A 20,790-nucleotide genomic window follows, 5' to 3' on the forward strand; every position below is an offset into this window, starting at 1 on the left:
TATATGAGTACTAAAAAATATTAAAAAAATCATTAATTTATTTTTATAGTGTGATAATGTTTGTTTTCTAAGGTGTTTTTTCTTGAAAATACCTTGTAACAATATTTTTTTACATTACATTGCAAACAAAATAAAAATTTAATACATTAAAAGTTTAATTTAAAATAAAAATTCTAAATTCTAAAAAAAAAACCAGATATCTAAAATGTGTTTGTACAAACTTCTGCTTTACTTTTAATAGTGTAGCCACTGCTAAAAATAAAAAATATAATTTTTATTTTTACTATTTTTATATTTTATGCTGTAAAAAATTGTAATAAATACAAAAACAGAAGCTAGGAGAAACACTATATTAGTGTTTTTTAAAGTAAAAACACGTTTGAAAAGATCTGCTGCCGAACACCCCGGAGGCCAAAGGCGTGTGCGGGGTTGGAAATAATTACACTACATTGCAAACAAAAAAAAAATCAATCGATTATAAAATGGGCCAGTTCAGTTTCTGACGTGTAGAAAGCCCAGTGGCTAACCAAGGGAAGAGCATCATAAACACTACAGAGAAGTGAGCTGAGCGAAAAAGAGAGATACACAGGGTGTGTGTGGGTGTTGGTGGTGGCCGAGTCCGCCGTGGCATGGAAGAAGAGCTGGCCATGCTTAGGCAATTCATTGGTCAGCTTCAAGACCTTTTGAATCTCTACGGCTCTCCTCTTCCTCCCTTTGATTCTCTTCAACCCTTTCACTTTCATAACCAACAACAACAACAACAAAATCACAACAACGGCAACAACAACAGGTCTCTCTTTAGATCTCTTTCATTTCTCGATTCTTATTTCTTCCTCTCTATCCGCTCCGTTTTCACTGTGACCTCACATTTCTTACTTATTTTCAAATTTCTCTTCATTTGTTACTTAGGTTTCCTGCTTCCCTTTTATTTTCTCTGTTTTAAGGTTACTTTATTAATAATAATATTTGTCATTAGGTTTTTTCTATCAAATTTTATGTGTTGCGAGTTTGGTAAGTTAAAGTGACTTTTTCAGGATTTCTCTTTTTGCCGTGTTTTTCTACGCAATGTGATTTTTTTTTCTTTATGGAAATTTGACTCTAACGTTGTCTTGTTTCGTTTTTTAAAACTTCTTACCATGTTTTCGATAATTAAGGATATATATTTTTTTTAAATCTCTTCTCTTAGGCTGTCCGATTGTTTAATTTTGGTACAGCCAGTCCCAAGCTCTCGCAGTTATTTTCCTTCCGAGGTTTATATTTTTCTGTTCATTTTACTGTTTGCTGTTTTAGGAAAGTTTTTAAATCTGTTGTTTGAGAAAATAGAAACGATTCTTTCTTATGTGATATTTATAGTATTCATTCATTGAGCTGTGGTGGATTACAAATATAGGAGGATCTCAGGTATTGAGTCTTTCACTAGATTCTCTATGGGTCTGGAAATCATGCGTAAATCGTGCCTTTTTTGGGGGATCTGTTTAAAAATTTAGCCTAATCACCCCACATGTTCATGTTTCTCCTACGAAAACGATACGATGGAAGGATTTTGTTTCCCTTTTATTTGTTTAAAATATGTGTCTGGATATGCTTGCAAACGAGGTCCTGTAGCTAACAGTCAGAGAAAACTTTGTTTCCCTTTTGCTGCTAAGAATTTTCTTCTTCCTCGTACTCGCTGCATGTGAAGAGATGCTTGGATTTTCCATATTTACTCTTGGGATCGGATTGTGACATGTTCATTGTGGTTTGGTATTTGTGTAACAAAGTCATTAAAGCTGAGATGATAGGATCTGAAATCTGGATGCTTGCCCCAGGAGAGTAGCATCTCCTGCATCAATTGATTAAAAGTGCTTTTGCCATCCTATTGCACGTTTAGGATTTGCACTGAACATGCACGTGCAGGTTATGTGGAAGTGATTCTTGGGAGCTGAGATTCATTGCTTGTGAGGATCTGTGTTATTATTATTACATGTTGGGATTGGGGTTAGCAATTTTCCTGGTGCTATGGCAACAGATTGGTCTTGCAACCACCAGGGATCAGAGTCTAAAGAGCAGCCGGATCATGCTAAAATTCTCAATTTTTCCCTGTACAAGCTCCTAATCTGGGTAGAGTTAGAAACATATCTGAGTGACGGCGTTTTCTTTCTGGCCTGCAGTGAAAGGCATCGAGTTTCAGGACAGTAATGCCTTCCCAAAGGAAATCCTGATTAATCTAATTTGCATTCCTTTGTGCAAACAAATGACAATATTACTTGTACTATCATGTCAATACATGTTAGCCATATCATTGTTAATATTCTGAGTTCCTGGGTTGATATTGTTGCTGACAAGGTAAGCTTATATGATGTTGTTTAGATCTGGCTGGTTTATACCACAGCCACGGTTGAAGGCCAGGAGAGGAGTTGAGTGTAACGTAAGACTGAAAGTATGGAAATTGATTTGAGATAAGCTGAGGATCTTGCAGATAATAGCTGGCTGAGATTATTAGTCTAAATCCATTTTAAGCTTCTTTGGACTCCTCTGGCCTGTACCTTCTGGGTTGCTAGAACAAGTACTAATGAAATTTATAACTGGCCGTTTAGAAGGTTTAGTTTCTAATTTCTAGCCACATTTTAGAAGGTTTAGTTTCTAATTTCTAGCATCATCTTCATTAGTTCTTAATGCTTGAACCTGGTTTTTTATTTTATGGGAGGGGAGGGGGGATGCTGCCGAGTAGGTCACAAGAACTGCATATAATCCATTTTGATGTGTGTGATTTTTTATTTTCTTTTCTTTTATTTTATTTTTTGTAAATTTTGTGGATTCACTTCTGTTTTTTATTTTTTTGTTTCTTTAGCCAGTTAAGAATTGATCCAGTGAATTCATGTTGGGATCTTCCTTGTAATAATCATGGGATATGCTAGATTTTCGTGCAAGCTCTTCTTCTATTGTTTTCCCTAGTTGAACCTCATACCATCTTCATGATATTTCTTATGTTGCTTGTCCTCATCATTTTTAGTTGATGCTTCATTGAAATTTCCTTTTCCTGTGTTCCATTCCTCTTTATTTTTCCTACATAAGTTTCCATATGATTAGTATCTTTCCTCATAAATAACAGTGGCAGGAATGTCCCTACCTTTCATTGTCTTGTGGAATCAACCTCCTTTCCCTCACAGTAGCTTCCTTCTGTATATTTTTTGTTACTGTCCCTGTTGTTTTCAAATAATGATGTCACCAGCCAGTAATGCTTATGCTCTTGAATGTTGCTATCTTATGCTGGTTGTGGATATGCGGACAATGAGAGCAATATCTACAGTATGCATATATATTATATGCAGCACGTTGGTTAGATAGTATATATGCATGCAATGCCATCCTCTGCTGTCTAAAACAAAAAAAATTAACCGTGCCTAAAAACTTCCTAAAGAAATGAAAATATAGAAATATACACATGTATGATTTGGATTCTCTTTTACCTGTTAATGAGATATATATAGTGGTTGTTTATTTGGTTGATACTCTTCAAGTTTACCTCTCTGTTCTAATTTGTGTGGTCAACATGGATAGCAGAAAGTGAAGAAATCTCTGGGTGAAATTATAAAATAATGTGCTTGGTGTTTATTTTGGAACTTCTTGAGTTAGAGAGATCAAGATCTCGAAGCTGTGTTGTCTAAATCTGTTACCTCAACCATCTTTTTGGTATTTCAAACATAAAAATCGTTTGGAATAAACTCACAGGCTGTGGCTGTAGTTTGAACATGATTATCTTTGGAGGTTATTTGAAATTTGCTTGACAGATATTCTATCTATTGCATGTTTAAGCCCCATTTGTATTTTCAGCCTCTCCGTGCTTATATTTTGTTCAAACCTGACATCTGCTTATATTTTGGTAATGATTTTTATGCTGAATTATTTTGAGCATGTGCATTAGTAGCACCAGATACTCTGTTCACTGAATATGAATTTCGTAGCTCATTTACAGATGGTGCTTCCTCAATCTTGATGATGACTCAGCAGATGATTACTGTAGTCTTGTGATGGCGGCTGGAAAATCTGGAAGTTTCAAGATGTTGGAACCTTGCAAGCCTCCACCCTCCAAGAAACCTCGCAAGGAGCGGAATCGAGGAAAATCACTGGGAACCACCAGTTCAACTGAGGTTATGCAACAAGAAATTTGGAAAGAATTCCCTGAAGATCTGTTCGAAGCTGTTATTGCTAGACTTCCAATCACTACATTTTTCCGCTTCCGCTCAGTTTGTCGAAAATGGAACTCCTTCCTTGATTCTCAAAGTTTCTCTCAGCATTGTGCCCAAGTTCCACAATCTAACCCCTGGTTTTACACCATCGCACATGAAAATGTGAATTCTGGAGCCATGTATGACCCTTCTTTGAAGAAATGGCATCACCCAACTATATCCTATCTGCCCACAAAGATGATAGTCTTGCCAGTTGCTTCAGCAGGAGGTCTTGTGTGCTTTCTTGATATTGGTCACAGGAACTTCTATGTCTGCAACCCTCTGACTCAATCTTTTAAAGAGCTGCCACCAAGGTCAGTGAAGGTCTGGTCCCGTGTTGCTGTGGGGATGACTTTGAATGGCAGTGCAGCCAGTGGGGGCTACAAGATCTTGTGGGTGTGCTGTGATGGAGAGTATGAAGTTTACGACTCACTGAAAAATTCTTGGACCCGACCAGGAAGCATGCCCTCTTGTATAAAGTTACCCCTATCACTGAACTTCCGGTCACAAACAGTTTCCCTTGGAGGTACACTTTATTTCATGCGCTCAGATCCTGAAGGGATTGTGTCCTACAATATGGTTACTGGGGTTTGGAAGCAATCTATTATACCAGCCCCGCACCATCTGAGTGACCATGCACTTGCACAGTGTGAGGGGCGGATCATACTTGTTGGCTTGCTAACAAAGAATGCAGCCACTTGCGTGTGCATATGGGAGCTGCAGAAGATGACACTCTTGTGGAAGGAGGTAGACAGAATGCCAAATATATGGTGCTTAGATTTCTATGGAAAGCACGTTAGGATGACTTGCTTGGGCAACACAGGTTTGCTCATGCTGTCACTAAGATCAAGACAAATGAACCGACTAGTTAGTTACAATGTGGCGAGCAGGGAATGGCTCAAGGTTCCTGGTTGTTTGGTGCCACGTGGGAGAAAGCGGCAATGGATTGCGTGCGGCACTGCCTTCAACCCATGCTTGACTGCTACAGCTTAGCCCCTTTGCTTGCCGTGTCAGCATTTGCATGTTGAAGGGGAATTGGATTTTATGGCTGCAAGCTTTTTGTTATTGTTTTAATGAAGTAGATGATACCTGAGAGGTTTATGAATGACATCTTTTCATGTACAAACATGTTGACAAATAACTTAGAATTGAAAAGACTGGCGTTTAAAATTGAATTCCGCTGGTTCAGATTTCTATTTCGTTTTAAAGTAAAAGTTAGTTTTTCCCCCATCCCAAGCTAATGATAGTTTCTGCTGAGAATTGCCATCTGATTAATTTCTATGGAGTAACATTTGCATGAGCTATTTGTCTGCACTATGCAGACAGTGAGAGAAGGAATTGAAGCTTTCACTAGCAAGAAATGCCATTGAAATCCACTAGTAGCGTGCCTGATGGGAGCTTAAATTCCTGCAACTGACCTGCCATCTAGTGTGATATACCTGGAGGATTATTTTAGAGCTAGTAGAAGCATAGTTAATTTACGTGGCCTGTCGTATTATCAGTTTTCACCTCAAGAATTACATTGAAGATGCTACAACGTTTTTTAGGCACAAAGCAATTTCCGTAGGAATGGTGTTTAAAAGTGAGTCAACTAAAATGCCACTCCATGGTTTAGCTTATAAATTAAAGGTGTGCACACAGAAGATCCATATTCCACGGATATGAAATTTTGTAGGCCTCGCGATTCTCGATATGAGCCTCACTAGGAAAACAGCAGGTGGCTTCACTGAGCTTCATTTGCACAAGTCAAGAGTCATGAATGGCGGACATTCCGTCTCACTGGACTAGACTGAATGTTGGACATCCACGCTAACTTGTGGACATTCCGTTCAATGCGATCCATATTCCGACTTTGATGACCGTCGAAACAAAGTAACAACCAGTTGTCCAAAATGCAATTGCTGGATGCTGACATTATAGTTATCATCAGTAACATCATTTCCAGCAAGTTCACAGAAAAACCACGCCGAGGGTTGATCCCTCCGACGAAGTCCACTCCAGCCTGACTTTGGTGGCTAGAGGAGTGACCCCAAGCCCAAGAGAGGTAAAACCAAAGCCAATTCTATAAAGCAGCTTCAATAGAAACAAGGAAACATGCAAAACTAAAATGGTCAATTTGATTAAGCAGTCATGGTGAGGCGCAATTTTTTTGTCAAACGTTATAGTTCTCAATACAAGGATAAACATTGATCTAGTAAATGCATTCTTCATCTCTCCTACACGCTACTAGGAATGGGGACCGAAACAACCAACCATCCGCTGCTGCCATCTACCAGATCAGTGACAGTTCATGCCTTGCCTTCGCTTGTAGCTGTCCTGATTATCTGGAATAGAGCTGTTACAAACAACAAGGAACACCTGATCAATGACCAGGAAAAAGATTTTGGTTCCTCGCAACAGAAACATGAAGGCACACAATAACCAAATTATATCACTCTACTTAATTTGTAGAAGTAAAAAAAAAAAACAAAAAAATCCTGATCCAACCAAAGCAAAAATACAAGTGATAATGAAGAATATAACATGAACAGAAGGAGATCACACTCATAATTATCAAGCTTTTGTTCGACCACAAACAAATGCGTTAACCCACACTGGAAAGGACATTTCCCTATTTTCAGGAATTGAAAATTGTAAGATGACAATTGCAATCTAATATGATTTTCAAGATCCAAATTCAATTATAGCACCATGCTGCTATGTTTGACAACTACATTGAAGTAACACAAAACGAATATGGAATTGATATCCAATCATCATGACAATAAATTGAGCATGTTTAATTAGATTAATTTAAAATTATTTAACAAATTAAAATTTCAGGACAGCAAGATTTGTTGCGAGAAAATCATGAGCATGTCTAAAAAGAATAAATGAAAACTTAGACACACGATTAAAAGGAGGTTAAATGAAATGAGGCTTACATGATCCAATGACACCAAAGATGAAGAATCCAAGGAGAACAGGACCAACAGTATAGTCCTTTCCCTTTTTCATGGTTGTTTCGGGCACAGCTCCTCTCTTGGTAAAGTTCTCAAATCTATCAATTTTCCTAGCAGCGAGATGCCCTGATGTATTCTGAACATACAGCAGTAATCACAAAAAAACAAATCAACCCTCAACATTTGTCATAACCTCGTCAAACTAAAAAATGCAATAAGCATAACATCAGTAGTGATGTAAGGATGAAATGATCAAATTCTAACTTTATTAAAATAAAATGAATTATACAGCTATTATTAATTCAAAAAACATTAATAGCAAAAGAATTGACCAATTAGTCTATCATGTGCATACCATATAAAAAAATGATAGCATGAAAAATAAATTTTGCAGATCAGGTCAGGTTGATTTTCTATCATTTTCCTGTTCTAAATCCAAATGAATATGACTATTAAACAAAATACAGACAGACCAAAAACCCAGAACTCTGAAAACATAAATTCAAAAATATATATATTACAAAAATACAAATTACCATGATTACAACAGTGACCAACATCTGGTTGCCAGAAACAGTCACAAAGTAACAGGTGATTGACTCTTTCCCTCTCCAGCGAGATTTTTTTCTTGGCTCGCCCTTTGATTTCCCCCATTCTCCACAATCTCTTCTTCCTTGACATCTACCACAACCTGAAGAAGTTCTGGTGGAGTAGCCGCTGGGTCCAGCTCCCGACAACCTTTTGGTGCATTCGGACCTTCTTGACCCATAAGCAAGTACGAGGGAACATGGTGAGAAAATCTAAACATCTCTTCCCTTGGAATCCTCCTGACTTCCTTGGGGTCCAAATGCTGGTGAAACACAGTCTTGAAACCAGCAACTTTTACCAAGGGAGTAACAGTTACACCTAGTTCTTCATTGTAGTCTTCAAGTACTTCCACCATGTCATATTTGTGTATCACCTCATCTGCTGTCAGCTCGTTCCACTCTGGGGACCAATTCCGATAGAGAGCCCATACATCTCCTTTTCTGGGATATATGTGAATCACCCCACGTGTTCCTTTTGTCCATCTAACCTTGTGTGAAAAGGAATTGAGTGAGTTATAAATCTCATATCTGCCCACTCTGAAGTCACCGCAAGTTTTTGAGAAGCCAGAACCAACCCAGTTTAGCGGACCCAGTTCACTATTAGTTTTTGAATTAAGCCAACTGATCCGCATTTTGAATGGATTCAAAGAAATTACATTGTGGATCATAGCATAATATCGAGGCATCCCATCATCAGCATCATATGCAGCCCATACCTGGTTTTCCTCAAAACATCTTTCAGTTCGGTCTTTGTCAAAATCATGAAAATCAGGATCTGGGACATTTATTGACATTGTCTCCAAAGTTTCAACATCTGTTTTCCCACCAGAAGTGATGGAAGAAGTTTTGATGCAATCGGCTCCATTTTCCATACCCATCGACTCAACTGACTTATTTCGGTTAGGTATGTCAGGCTTTGACAAAGAAATTCCCCCCTGATTAATTCCTTTCTCACTCCCTGCTCCCTCTTTGGCTGTAGATTTAACTACTTTAGCTGACTTCCATTCATTTATTTTCTTTTGAATGTCTGTCTTTGCCTTCTCCATTAGTAAGGTTTGAATTTCAGATTGGGAGACATCCCTCATGCCATAGGGCTTAGTGATTCCATTCACCCTGTTTTCAGAACTTCCCTGCCTAAATCCAGATACATTAGCAGTGCGGCCAGTGCCAGCTCCACCAAATCCTACACCCATCTGATTTGCAGACAGATTTCCATTGTTGCCATGGCCAACATCATCCGTGCCTCTTCTTCTCTTTGCAGCATTAGAATACACACTGGAAGATGGATTGGACATCTTCTTTGAGGCATGATTCTTACGCTTCAGGGCCTCCTCTCTTTTTGTAGCTGCCTGTGCTTCCTCACGCTCTCTCTTCACCTTTTCATGTGACTGCTGGACCACACTTGCAGGTTGAGTAGCAGTTGAAGCACCACCAACTCTAGAGGAAGTGCCCCACTGAAAGTTGGCCTGATTATTTGAATCAGGGCCATTGGATCCCCCTGCTCCCACATTTGAAGAGTTGACACTACTCCTTCCAGGATTTGATGCGTGTCTGCTAGTAGCAGCTTGATGGTTTGACTGCTGCTGCTGCTGCTGAAAAGAACTCCACGGTGCGGCTGACCTAGATGCATGTGAAGGTGGGGGTGGCATTTCAATGGCTAAAAATGGCTCGTGGCAATTAGGACAAAGGAGCTTATGATTAAGATAGACTCTGAGATACTCATATTGCATCTTGCATCCATGACAAACAGTCCAAAAGGTATTGGGTTTTGTCTTATAAGATGAAGCAGGAGTTGAAGAATGCCCAGTTCGAGGACTACTTTTGTGTGTCTTCACACTCGATTTAGTGAAATTGTAAGACCCATTGGACCCTGGTTTTGCTGATGAACTACCAGCACCAGAAGAGACCTTTTGAAATACTTTTCCATTTCTTCTCTGGTCATAAGCCACCCTCTTAGTTTTATCAGACAATAAACTCCATGCTTCGGATATACATTTAAATGCACCATCCGCTCCAATAGACTTGTTTTTATCAGGATGAAGCATAAGAGCCAGTTTCCTATAATGTTTTCGCACCGTCTCATCATCTGCTTGTGGATCTGCACCAAGTATCCCATACCAATCTGCTTCCCCATTTATTTTGTTCTCAGCAGCAATATACACATCAAGTGTGGCTAACATCTGAGGAATGCCTTCAAGTCCAGGATACAAGTTCTGGGCCTTCAAAGCAAATTTCTTTGCCCCTGCAATGTCTTTCGCAAATAACTTCTTCTCGGCAATCTCTTTGGCTCTAGTGGCCTCATCTTTGTTGCATTCCATTTATGCTATCTCTCCTTCCTTCTTTAATTTTTTAACAAAATAATAACACCAAGGCTGATTTCAGATTCAACAAAGTTCAGCTATCCACTACTCCTTTGTACAGATTCTGAACAAATGAATTACTATTATTATTATTATTATTCAGCAATCGTTGACTCATTCCAATAACAAAAACTAATTGAGCAGTTAGTCTATCATAAAAAATGACAGCAGAAATCATAACATAACATAAAAAAATTTCAGCTTAGATCGGTTCAACTATCTATCATGCTTCTGGTTCTAAATCCGATCGCATAAGCTATTTAAGCAGACTACGAACAAACAACTCTCAAAGTATAAAATTAATACCTTTTACCATTATCACAACAGCCAAGGAGACGCCGCGGCCGGAAATGGTCACGAAGTTACAGCGACTCCTACTCTCTGTCTCTCTCCTTCTCCGGCGAGATAGTTTAATGCCCCCGCCTTCTTTTGTTTTTTTTTTTTTGCCTCCTCCTCTCTCGATCGTCTGATTGTTTTTTTCGGCTGTAAGAAAAGATTAGATGAGAACAGAGTATGTGACATACAAAGTGTTGTCTTTTGACGGGGCATCTCTGCGACCATTCAAATGAAATCCAACGGTTTACAATTGATGTAACCACCTAGCAACCATACAAAACATTAACACAAATCTTATATCTGATAGCATCTCATCCATTGAAAAATTTATCAAAATGTGATCTCAGCTGTCCACGAATTCTTATTATTTTTATATTTTTGAGAGACAAAAATATCAAAAAAAAAGAGAGAGAGGAAAAACCCTTGCGTGAAATGTTAATTGAATTTATTGCAATGACAGCGTTTACTTTCTTGGAGAGAGAATCTGTTTCGTCAGTCCTAAATATTTTGTTAACAGTGAATTAATTTTTTTATATATTTGTGTGTGTGTGATTGAAGAGATAAAATATAAAATAATTTTAAAATTAATTTTTATGTTTTAAAATAAACAATATATGAATATACATCTTCTTGTTTTAATTGTTCATGTCTTGTGTTTTTTTTTTTAAATTCTGTATCAATAATCAAATGCATCCTAAAAAATATCAAAATTATAGTAAATTGCATATCAATAAATATATATATATATATATATATATATATAAACTTATATTGAAGTTAAAATTATGAAAGAAAAAAAAAGAGATCTATTTGTCTTAAAATAGCATCCTAAGTTAAAATTATGAAAAAAAGAGAGATCTATTTGTCTTAAAATAGCATCCTCTCTGACATAAATTTCAATTTGATAGATGGGGATCCAATTGGAAAATTTATTTTGTTTGATAGCTTAGTCGACAATCACGGCAAACAAATATATCTTTTTTCACATGATGTACAATTAGTAAAAGAATAACAGAAATGCAATTTATCAATAACTAGTTTGATTAGAATAAGGTGGTATTACAGTTAACCGATTAGGTAAAACAAGTGAATAATTGCGAATTAATTTCAATCAGTAGTCTAACACTATATCATTATAACTATTCCGTGTTTAAATTGAGCACCCTTTTAAGTATAAACTATAGATAATTAAATTTTTATTTAACATAAAAAATATTTACTTTGATAGATTTTTTTTAGTAAAAAAAATTTAAATCATGTTTGAATTGATCTAAAATAACTCGGTTATCTTGACGGATTCGAAAACAACTCTGATAATTAATAATAACATATTTTCACTCAAACTAAATGTTTAAGATATGATATTTTTAAGAAATATTAAGGCGATAATATATTAGATTAATTTTGGTTAATTCAGATTAATCTGTCAACTTATATGTCAAATCATAAGATTATAGTAACCTTATAAAAAATAAATTAAAATAAATATCAAGGTTCGATTCCCCATAAACCTGACATTGAAGGATAAGACAGGAAAAAAAAATAACCCAAGTTTGGAGTTTAATCTGCAAAACCTATCGAGATTATGAAACCGAGAGATAACTCAATAGAAAACTAATCAAAATAAATTATAAATTATAATTTTCAATCAACACAATATTAAAATATAAAATTGAAAAAAACATAAAAAATAACTTAGACCGATTAAGATTAATTCACCAAAATTTTGATCTGAATCATGAAATTGAGATAACATCATAAAAACAGATTAGAATAAATCACAAAATTTAATTTTTAATTAATCAAGTATTTAAAAATGAATTTGAGAGGGGTAAATTAAAGAAAAAAAACTTGAGTTAATATAGTTAATCTGTTAAATTTATAATTTAAATAATGAGTTCTGAATATCATAAAAAGTTAAAAAAAATACTTAAACTCCAATAAAATTAGTGTTGAAATATAAAATAAAAAAATATTTAAACTCTAATAAAATTAATATTAAAATATAAAATAAAATAAAATATCATTTTAGTGGACGGTGTAATGTGAGGCGGGGTACAGCAGAGGCCATCCTCCTTTAATTTTTTTTTTTGTTAATGTTAATAATTGAAGACCCAACGTGGTTGTTGACTGACTATTCTATTGGTTGCTGCCGATAACAGTTGGGTTTTTTTTTTTTGGTTGAAGATGCTAGTAGTTTTTCAAGAGATTGATACGATGACTCCAGTGGATTTGCTTTGACGTGATGAATAAGGTGATTTACTTACCTTTTTTTTTAATGTTTTTAGATACAGATCTCGAGACCAGTATCCAATAAAATTTAATCTTTCTATATATATGTTTGTGAAAATACATCTTTAAAATCAGTTGAGAAAATATTTAATTTTGATTGATGCACAAAATGGGCAGCGGATAGCTTACAATCAAAGCGAAGGAAAATTGAAGATGCTAGAAGTAACTTGTCAAGAGGATTTAAAAGTTCCGTGGAACAATGATCTTGGGTTTAATGGAGTGGCAAGATTAGTGATTGTGATTCATATCTTTTACAATGAAGATATGTGCGGAGTAGAACTGATCAAAACATCCTAAATATGTGCCTGTTTCTTCTAACATGATGCTTTCGGAGCTCGTTTCTGCAAGAGACGCACGAAATGGATTTTGAAGAGAAATGAGAGACTATTCCATGGTCTGGCTTGGGAATTAACAAGGAAGGGCGGCCTTGCAGAAACCACGTTTTTCATAGCTGCGGAAAAGAACATCGTCCGAGGAAAACTCGTTATTTCGCCAAATCAAAATTTCCAGCCCATAAGATTCCTGATAGGAGGAGACTAACTAAATCAAACTTTCATGGTGATAGCGTCGTAGTCAAGAAGGGTCGACATCCAGCCACGCTTGATCAAAAGTTGGCCGCCTTCAGGAAATTCCGTCAAAGCCATTCACATTCCGACGATGACCGCAAAACAAATACAGTAAGCAATGGTATTGGAGACCTTGTCCAAACTACAAGTGCAGGTTTCCGAGACAATAAGTATCAGTTCTAGTGAATTCGCAGAAAAATAATGGCATTGGGGTGGCCCTTCCTCACAAAGGCTAACAGCATGATTGTAGTGGCCAAGTGATGCCAGAGATTTAGGTATCGTGTATAACTTTTTGATTGGGCTAAATAGACGACATTCCTGGTGTTGGCCAGGTGATTTTTTTTTTCTAGTTTAAAATCCTTTTTATTATTTTTCATGTTATACTTAGGTTTTGCATTATTCAAGAGCTTCGATAAAATTCAGAGTACTTCTGGAAACTTAAGTTGGCTAGGGTGTCTCGAGTCCTTTTCATCTAGCCTGAACCCTAGCCCTTTATCCGTCTGCGTCACAAAGCCCAAGAAACGTCTCTATAGCAGCTTAATGGAAGAACAATGGAAATTAAAATGAACAATTGAATTAAGCATTCATGGTAAAGTGCAGTTTGTTATCAAACATTGGAGTTCTTCAGTACACACTACTAAGGATCCGTTGATCTAGCAAGAGTATTCCTCTCTCTCTCTCCTACACGCTAATAGGAAAAGTAAACAAAACATCCATCCGCTGCTGCTCTCCCAAAATCAGTGATGGCTTAGGCCATGCCTCCGCTTGTAGCTGTCCTGATTATCTGGAATAGAGCTGTTACAAACAAGAAAGAAAACTTGATCAATGACAACAAAAAGATTTTGGGTTCCTCGAGACAGACACATGCAAGCAGACACTGTCACTTGAATCCCTGATCCAACCACAGCAACGTAACATGAATGGAAGGAGAAGACATGATAATTCTCAAGCTTTTGTTTTGATCACAAATCAATGCAAATGCTGGAAAGGACATTAACCCTTCAAATGTACAATGACAATTTCAATGCAAATCAATTCCATTATTTATGACTTTCAGGGGCAATCTCCAACTCCAAATTCAATTCGAAAGCACAATGCTGCCATGTCTGACAACTACATTTAGATAATCCGAAAACAATATGGATTCGATAATATCCAATTCACCATAACAACAATCTTCAGCAAATTATAAACAGAGCAAGATTAATTAATCCCCGAATTAAATTTTCAGGACTCCAAGATTTGTTGAGAAAAAATCACAAGCCAGCGTGCCTAAAAAGAATAAATGAAAACTCATGAGGCTTACATGATCCAATGACAACAAAGATGAAGAATCCAAGGAGAAGAGGACCAACAGGATAATCCTTTCCCTTTCTGGTGCTTGTTTCGCCCACAGCTCCTCTCTTTGTAACCTTCTTGTCAAATCTATCGACTTTCCTATCAGCAAGACGCCTTGACGTAGTCTAAACAAACAAAAAATTAATAATCACAATAATGCAACCTATTGATGCATGTAATCAACAAGCATAATTCTAAATTTTCAAGGAATTATTTACCACACGAAATTAAAAAACATAACAAAAGAGGAACTTTTGGGGATCAGATCGGCTCAATTAACCATCATGTTAAATACGATCACGTAAGATAATTAAATAAAATGCAGATCACAAACCCACAACTCTATAAATATATATTAATCATTTTAAAAATTAATTATTATAAAATTTGTAATTACCATGGTTACAACAGGGAGATCCGGCAGCCAGAAACGTTAGAGCGAAAAAACGAAGCACGAAGGCGAGCTCTGCTCTCTCACTGTCTCCGCCGAGATTTTTTCCTTCGCTCTCCCTTCTATTTCTCTCTAGCACGAGGTTACTGGCGAGCTCTGCTCTCTCACTCTCTCCGCCGAGAACTTTTCCTTCGCTCTCCCTTCTATTTCTCTCCCCTCTCGATATTTCTAGGGTGTCTGTGTGTGTGTGGATACAGCTGAACATACAACTTAGATGATAGGTTCCCCGACCGCGTCACCGACTTTGCTGTGATTGGTTATGTCCACCCTTGTAGAATACGTGTCAACATGTTATTGGATTTTAATAGGTATTCGTGGACAAGAGTTTTGGGTTGACGTGGGATTTGAAACGGACTGGGAAATGGTTTTACCTGTGTTTTGATCACTTAAGAATAGCCCTTTAACTGGTTTTATCAATTATGACAATAAAAATAGTTTTATGAGCATTTGTTTCCAAAAAGTAACCTCATATTTAACTGAAAATCATTTATTGAAGCATAAAACAAAGTCTTCTGTAGCTAGTTTATTGATACAGGTCTCAATTAAAGATTAACTTGTTATAATTTTATAGTGTTTTTTAATCTGTTTATTGATATGAGTTATAATTAAATGAGCATATAATACTTGTAAAATGTTTTTATAAGTATAATGGTAAAACTAAATTAATATGGCGGGTGAATTCAAGATTGAGACTTAATCGATATAAAATTTAGACCAGTTCGCGTTAAAAAATAATAATTAAAAAAGTATTTAGTTTAAAAAAAGTTAGATTAACTAATTCTGATTGATTGAATAACTAAATTTTACCCTATCAAAAGCAACACCTCAGTTCATTGACTTTTTTAAAAAAAAAACATGGCTCGACCCTTTTATCATCTAAATATTGCTCAGAATAAGGATTTAAGAAACAAGTCATTTCCTAAAATCTGGCAAGGATTTAGTTTAATTGTAAGTTATTTTAAATTAACTAATTTTTTAAGAGTTCATCAAACATGAAGAAAGCAAACACCCTTGCAAACTAAAAAAAGAAAAGGTCTTAAAAAGAATACTGTTTCTAATATACCAAAACTACATTCACAAAGCCTATCTTATTTATCTAATATTTTAATCAACGGGCACTCATGTCATTTCCCTTCTAATTCTCAGAACCGGTTATTTTGTCCTATTTTCACATGCAATTGTGAAGTCGTTTATCATATTATTTATTGGCAGGAACTCTCCGTACAAGAAATGGCGAACCATAAATAAAAATATAAATAAATAAAGGAAACGTGTTAGAAGAAGTTATAACAATACTATTTCTTAGGTGGCATTATCAGTGGTGCGTTGTCGGTTTCTACAGCCATCTGTCACATCATGTCAGGCCATACCTTAATAAGAAAAAAAAGGAGAGAAAAGAGGGGCCGCTGTCACGTAACGATCTCATTAGCCAACCACGCGGATGGTGGGGTTCGCGCACTTGGACCACTTCAAGGACGTTTTCCTTTGCCTAGAAAATAACTTCACACCATAAAATCTCGAAATAAAATAATAATAATTTAGAAAAGTAAAAAATAATTTCCATGAAAAACTAAAAAATTCAAAGTGATACAGCATTCCATTATAATAATAATAATAATAATAATATGATTGCTTCTTCCCTTTCTTTTCCTCGATGCCATTTTGGATTTGTAAACTCTCAGCGCATTCTCAAAAAGGAACGAATTTATAAACCTCGAGTGAAAATCAAAATCACAACGGATTTTTTTCCATGTCAATTTACCATTCTCTACTGGAAGGCTTCGTTTACAAACTTGTTTTGAACTAGTGCGGTGGACCCATGTTGGACCTAAGGCCCACGAATCTAATACAGAGATCAAGGCCCACAGATCAGGGTATATAGCTAGCTGGGCTAAGAACTAACTGATTGAGCTTAGAGCATGTAAAGTCCACCAGATCTCAAAATGTTCACTCAGTCTCAGGCTCCCAGCAGCGTAGACTTTACGAGTGATGAGCAAAGGGGGGGAGCGGGAGTATTAGCGACTCTCTCTCTATATTAGTTGGGGTTTGCTGGACGTTGTCTTGCTACATATTATAGTATGTTTACACTTTGATTATGATTTCCTCGTTTGATTTAAATATTCTGCATCATAGAAAAACTGCCTTACTGTAATTTTTTATGGCAAAGAGTATCCTTGGATTTCCTTAACTTCAAACTAAAGAATAATTTATTGTGTGGAGAAAGAGGGAATGGAAATTTAAGAAAAATACCCAGTCAACCTGCACAGTCCCTGGCATTATAAAGATGATTGCAGGGACTGTTTAGAGATTTTATTGTGGTGATTTAAGACCCTTGTCTGCTATCTGTGATAATTTCCTTCTTTTTTTCTGGCTTTCTCTGACAACGAGCTTGATGTTCGGAATCTGCAGTGCCCGAGATGCAATGTTACAGTTGAAACAGAGCTAGTATTATGATATATGATTGGAAAGGGTTGCTGCTGCTGTGTGCAAGGACTTGGTCGGCAAAACTAACGTGTGAAGCAACTTAATTGCCGTGCCACGACAAAGTTTCACATTCTAACTAGCTTTTGGATGCCAGTAGATCATAAACCTAAATATATTTTTATATATTTGACATATTCTTTGATGTGCTTTTTGATTAGAATTAACTCTTGATTTTTCATGTATTAAAAACAAAAATGACGAGTCGGTTAATTTTTTTTCTTCTTACAGAATATTCTTTTATTAAGAAATAGTTGATGAGACAGTTCCATCGGGATCCGTTTTGTATCGTATACGTTCCCTCAATAATTTTCAATTGTCTAATTTGCTTCCCGTTTTCCATGTAACAAAAACTTGCATTTTTCAAAGGCAAGCTGGCCCCTTTCACTTGCTGAGGATTTTTACCAGAGACATAGGATAGTGAGGTCAATTGACAGGACTGTTTTATGTTGAGAGATGGGAATTTTCCTTGATGTTTTTCCAGCATGTAGAAAGAACTGCCCAGGACCCATCAAGCAGGGACGCCTCCACTTGCAGATTATCCCTGTAAATGAACTTGACTACCTGGTTAACCCGTTACCGCCCGATACTTTAACATTCTGGTCTGGTAGGTCCAGATCCAAAGTGCTTGATGCATGCCATGATCCTGATGGGGGATGGTGATGTTTTTTCTTCTCTTGCTCGGTGCTGTTCCCCTTTTTTACTTTGTTTATTTTTTCTTTTATATATATCGAACCCAGCAATGATTCAAACAACCATTTGCCTGGCTTGCAGATTGTGACCATCCTGGAGGACCCATTTTCATCTGGTAGCAGAGCATCTCAGAAAGCTTAGTTTTATGGATTCTTTGATCGTCCATGGCGGGGACTCACAGATTGCGTTGTGCGCTAGCCATTTACCATGCCTGTTGTTAACAGTGAAACGTGTTGCTAAAAGGAAAAAAAAAAAGAAAAGTTATTTCTTCCTTCTCTGTACTGCTCGCAGATGCCGTGTAGTGCGGCCTTCCTGTCAACCATTTATTTATTTGAATCCATCTCTTTTCCCACAAGTTTAGATCTAGGCATAGTATGTTTTTTGATTCACGCCACGTTTTTTAAAAAATTAATTTTTTTATTCTGATAGGATTAAAAATTTATTATTTTAATATATTTTTAAATAACAAAATTACTTAAAATACTCTACTACGGGCAGCGGATGTCAAGGCTGTTGTATCATCAAGCTTTTACGTGTTAGAAACAGGGATGGGACGTGTGGAATTAAAAGCCAAACAATGAATTAGGTATACAGCGGCCGGAATAATTAAACCAAGGACGCTGTCATGAATTACTTTTGTTAAAAGCATGTCACATGAATTACCATGGAACATGATTTGTAAAGTGCAAGTGAATTGTTGACAAATTAGTGGCCAGAATATTAGGCCTTTTGGTTGTTGTAGAACAAGACTATTTTTTATATGTTATTTTCCCAAAATGTTTTTGAAAAAATGCATGATCCTATGATATTGTTAGTATGATTTTGATATTTTTTCAAATAAAAAGCTAAATCTTTTTTTTTCTTTCTAATTTATATTTAATCTCAAAAGTATTTAAAATTATTACAGCGATTATTTTTTAAAATATATTAAAATAATAATTTATTTTTATTTTTAAAATTTATTTGTGATATCAGAACAATAAAAAATAAAAAAAATTCATTAAAAACAAAAAAATCAAAAAATGTTTTTTTGAATTTAAAAACAAATATACCATAAATTTTGCGAATTAATTACGACTAACCAGGAAAACCATTCTAATCTTTTCTCGCATTCTCCTAAACAGTTATTTTGGGCATAACTTGTACGATCAACATTCAAAGAAAAAAAAAAAAAAAACATTCAAAGAAAATTATCTTAACTTATGGACTTGTACGATCAACATTCAAAGAAAATTATCTTAACTTATGAGTTTATTTTCTAATAATTATAAGTTTGAGAATTTTTAGAGTTATTAAAAATTTAAATAATTATTAATTTTAAAATTTATAAGATTGGTTGAAATATATATAAATTGATTTGGAAATTTAAATTTAAAAAATAAAAAACATTCAAAGAACACCTCTCCATCTATTTTTAACCTTCCGTCGCTTTTGATTTGCCCTGGGAGAAAAAAATAATTCCACAGCTTTTGAAATCAGAAATAAAGAAGAAACAAGAAGGAAAAAAAAGATGAAAATTAGAGATTAAATAAAATATCTTCTGCAGCTAGCTAGCCAGCAAGATATGGTTATTTTTCAACTAGAATAATATTTTTTTAAATAAATTTATGTTTTATTTTTATATTTAAAAGTTTTTTTGAAAAAAATTAATTTTTTTATTTTTTATTTCAAATTAATATATTTATGATATTTTTAAATTATTTTAATGTAATGATATTAAATATAATTTTTTTAAAAATAAAAATATATTTTTAAATATAAAATACTTTAAAAATTAATCTCAAAAGCATCCTACATCGTCTGAGTAACGGTTGCTGTCCAATCCTGGTTTGTGATGAACTGGCTGTCTGATCATAACACAATGGCTGATGGGTCTGTTAGTACAGCGGTACAGTCCTTGTCTGGGGTTGGAACCACTGGTACATGGTAATTAATAATTGCTAGACATTTAAAGCACATTTTATTACAAACAAAAAGGAGGGCCCAGCATTTAACGTGGATAGAGAAAACACTGTGAATTTTAATAGTAAAATAACCTTAGCTCCAAGATAATCAAGCCCTGCATGTGGTGGAATAGTATTTTTCAATTGGTCAAAAGGTTATTAAGAGTTTGTACGGGGCAATAATGTCCTTGTAATTTTACTTCTCACGGTGCAATTACTTTTTTATCTTTACAAGCAAAATTTCCTCATCATAAAAGCTTTATTGTCTTTTTGCTTATTCTAAAAAATAAAATTACTAATTTAATCTTGTCTGAAAAAAATAGCATTCAGTGTCTTTGATTTAATTTGAGCATGTTTAAATTACGTCATTGCCCTTGAGTTTTAAAAACATTAGCCTTTGATTTAGGATTTCTTTTATCTTTTACATTTGATTATTTTGTAGTTATCAAATATAAGTAATAAGATAATTTTTAAAATAAATAATTTAAAAAATAAAATAAAAGGGTGTGAACAAATACTCACAAGTTTTGAATAGCATTTACAACACTTTCTAATCGGTGACACCCTGTTTCCAGGATAATAATTGATATGTT

The 20,790-nt window shown here is 35.3% G+C and overlaps 2 protein-coding genes across 4 annotated transcripts; one reads left to right on the plus strand and one right to left on the minus strand.

Moving 5' to 3' along the window:
• The first annotated feature begins 438 nt into the window (after positions 1–438).
• Positions 439–5,416, plus strand: LOC105133704 (F-box only protein 6-like). Its single transcript, XM_011037787.1, has 2 exons — positions 439–790; positions 3,956–5,416. Exons 1-2 carry the CDS (start codon positions 630–632, stop codon positions 5,199–5,201), a joined length of 1,407 nt encoding a protein of 468 aa, XP_011036089.1. The 5' UTR covers positions 439–629; the 3' UTR covers positions 5,202–5,416.
• An 885-nt stretch (positions 5,417–6,301) lies between these two features.
• On the minus strand, positions 6,302–15,267 carry LOC105133703 (uncharacterized). 3 transcript variants are annotated; one of them, XM_011037786.1, is made up of 4 exons: positions 10,404–10,609; positions 7,687–10,161; positions 7,133–7,286; positions 6,302–6,543 (listed from the first exon to the last, which is right to left on the minus strand). In XM_011037786.1, the coding sequence occupies exon 2, from the start codon at positions 10,053–10,055 to the stop codon at positions 7,728–7,730; it is 2,328 nt and encodes a 775-aa protein (XP_011036088.1). In that variant the 5' UTR covers positions 10,056–10,161; positions 10,404–10,609; the 3' UTR covers positions 6,302–6,543; positions 7,133–7,286; positions 7,687–7,727. The 3 variants fall into 3 exon arrangements, 1 of the variants encoding a protein (XP_011036088.1); XR_843847.1 differs by lacking the exons at positions 6,302–6,543; positions 7,133–7,286; positions 7,687–10,161; positions 10,404–10,609 and adding exons at positions 13,844–14,086; positions 14,598–14,754; positions 15,027–15,078; positions 15,154–15,267; XR_843848.1 differs by lacking the exons at positions 7,133–7,286; positions 7,687–10,161; positions 10,404–10,609 and adding an exon at positions 14,598–14,679.
• Between the last annotated feature and the right edge of the window lie 5,523 nt (positions 15,268–20,790).

This window comes from Populus euphratica, unplaced genomic scaffold, assembly GCF_000495115.2.
Source record: "Populus euphratica unplaced genomic scaffold, PopEup_1.0 scaffold37.1, whole genome shotgun sequence".
Lineage (NCBI taxonomy): Eukaryota > Viridiplantae > Streptophyta > Magnoliopsida > Malpighiales > Salicaceae > Populus > Populus euphratica.

What these genes read in the sequence shown, in the direction of transcription:
- LOC105133704 (XM_011037787.1), top strand. Translation starts at nt 630, where the DNA reads ATGGAAGAAGAGCTGGCCATGCTTAGGCAATTCATTGGTCAGCTTCAA. An exon ending in AACAACGGCAACAACAACAG is followed by an intron (nt 791 to 3,955) that starts GTCTCTCTTTAG and finishes GCTCATTTACAG; the next exon opens with ATGGTGCTTCCTCAATCTTG.
- LOC105133703 (XM_011037786.1), bottom strand. Translation starts at nt 10,055, where the DNA reads ATGGAATGCAACAAAGATGAGGCCACTAGAGCCAAAGAGATTGCCGAG.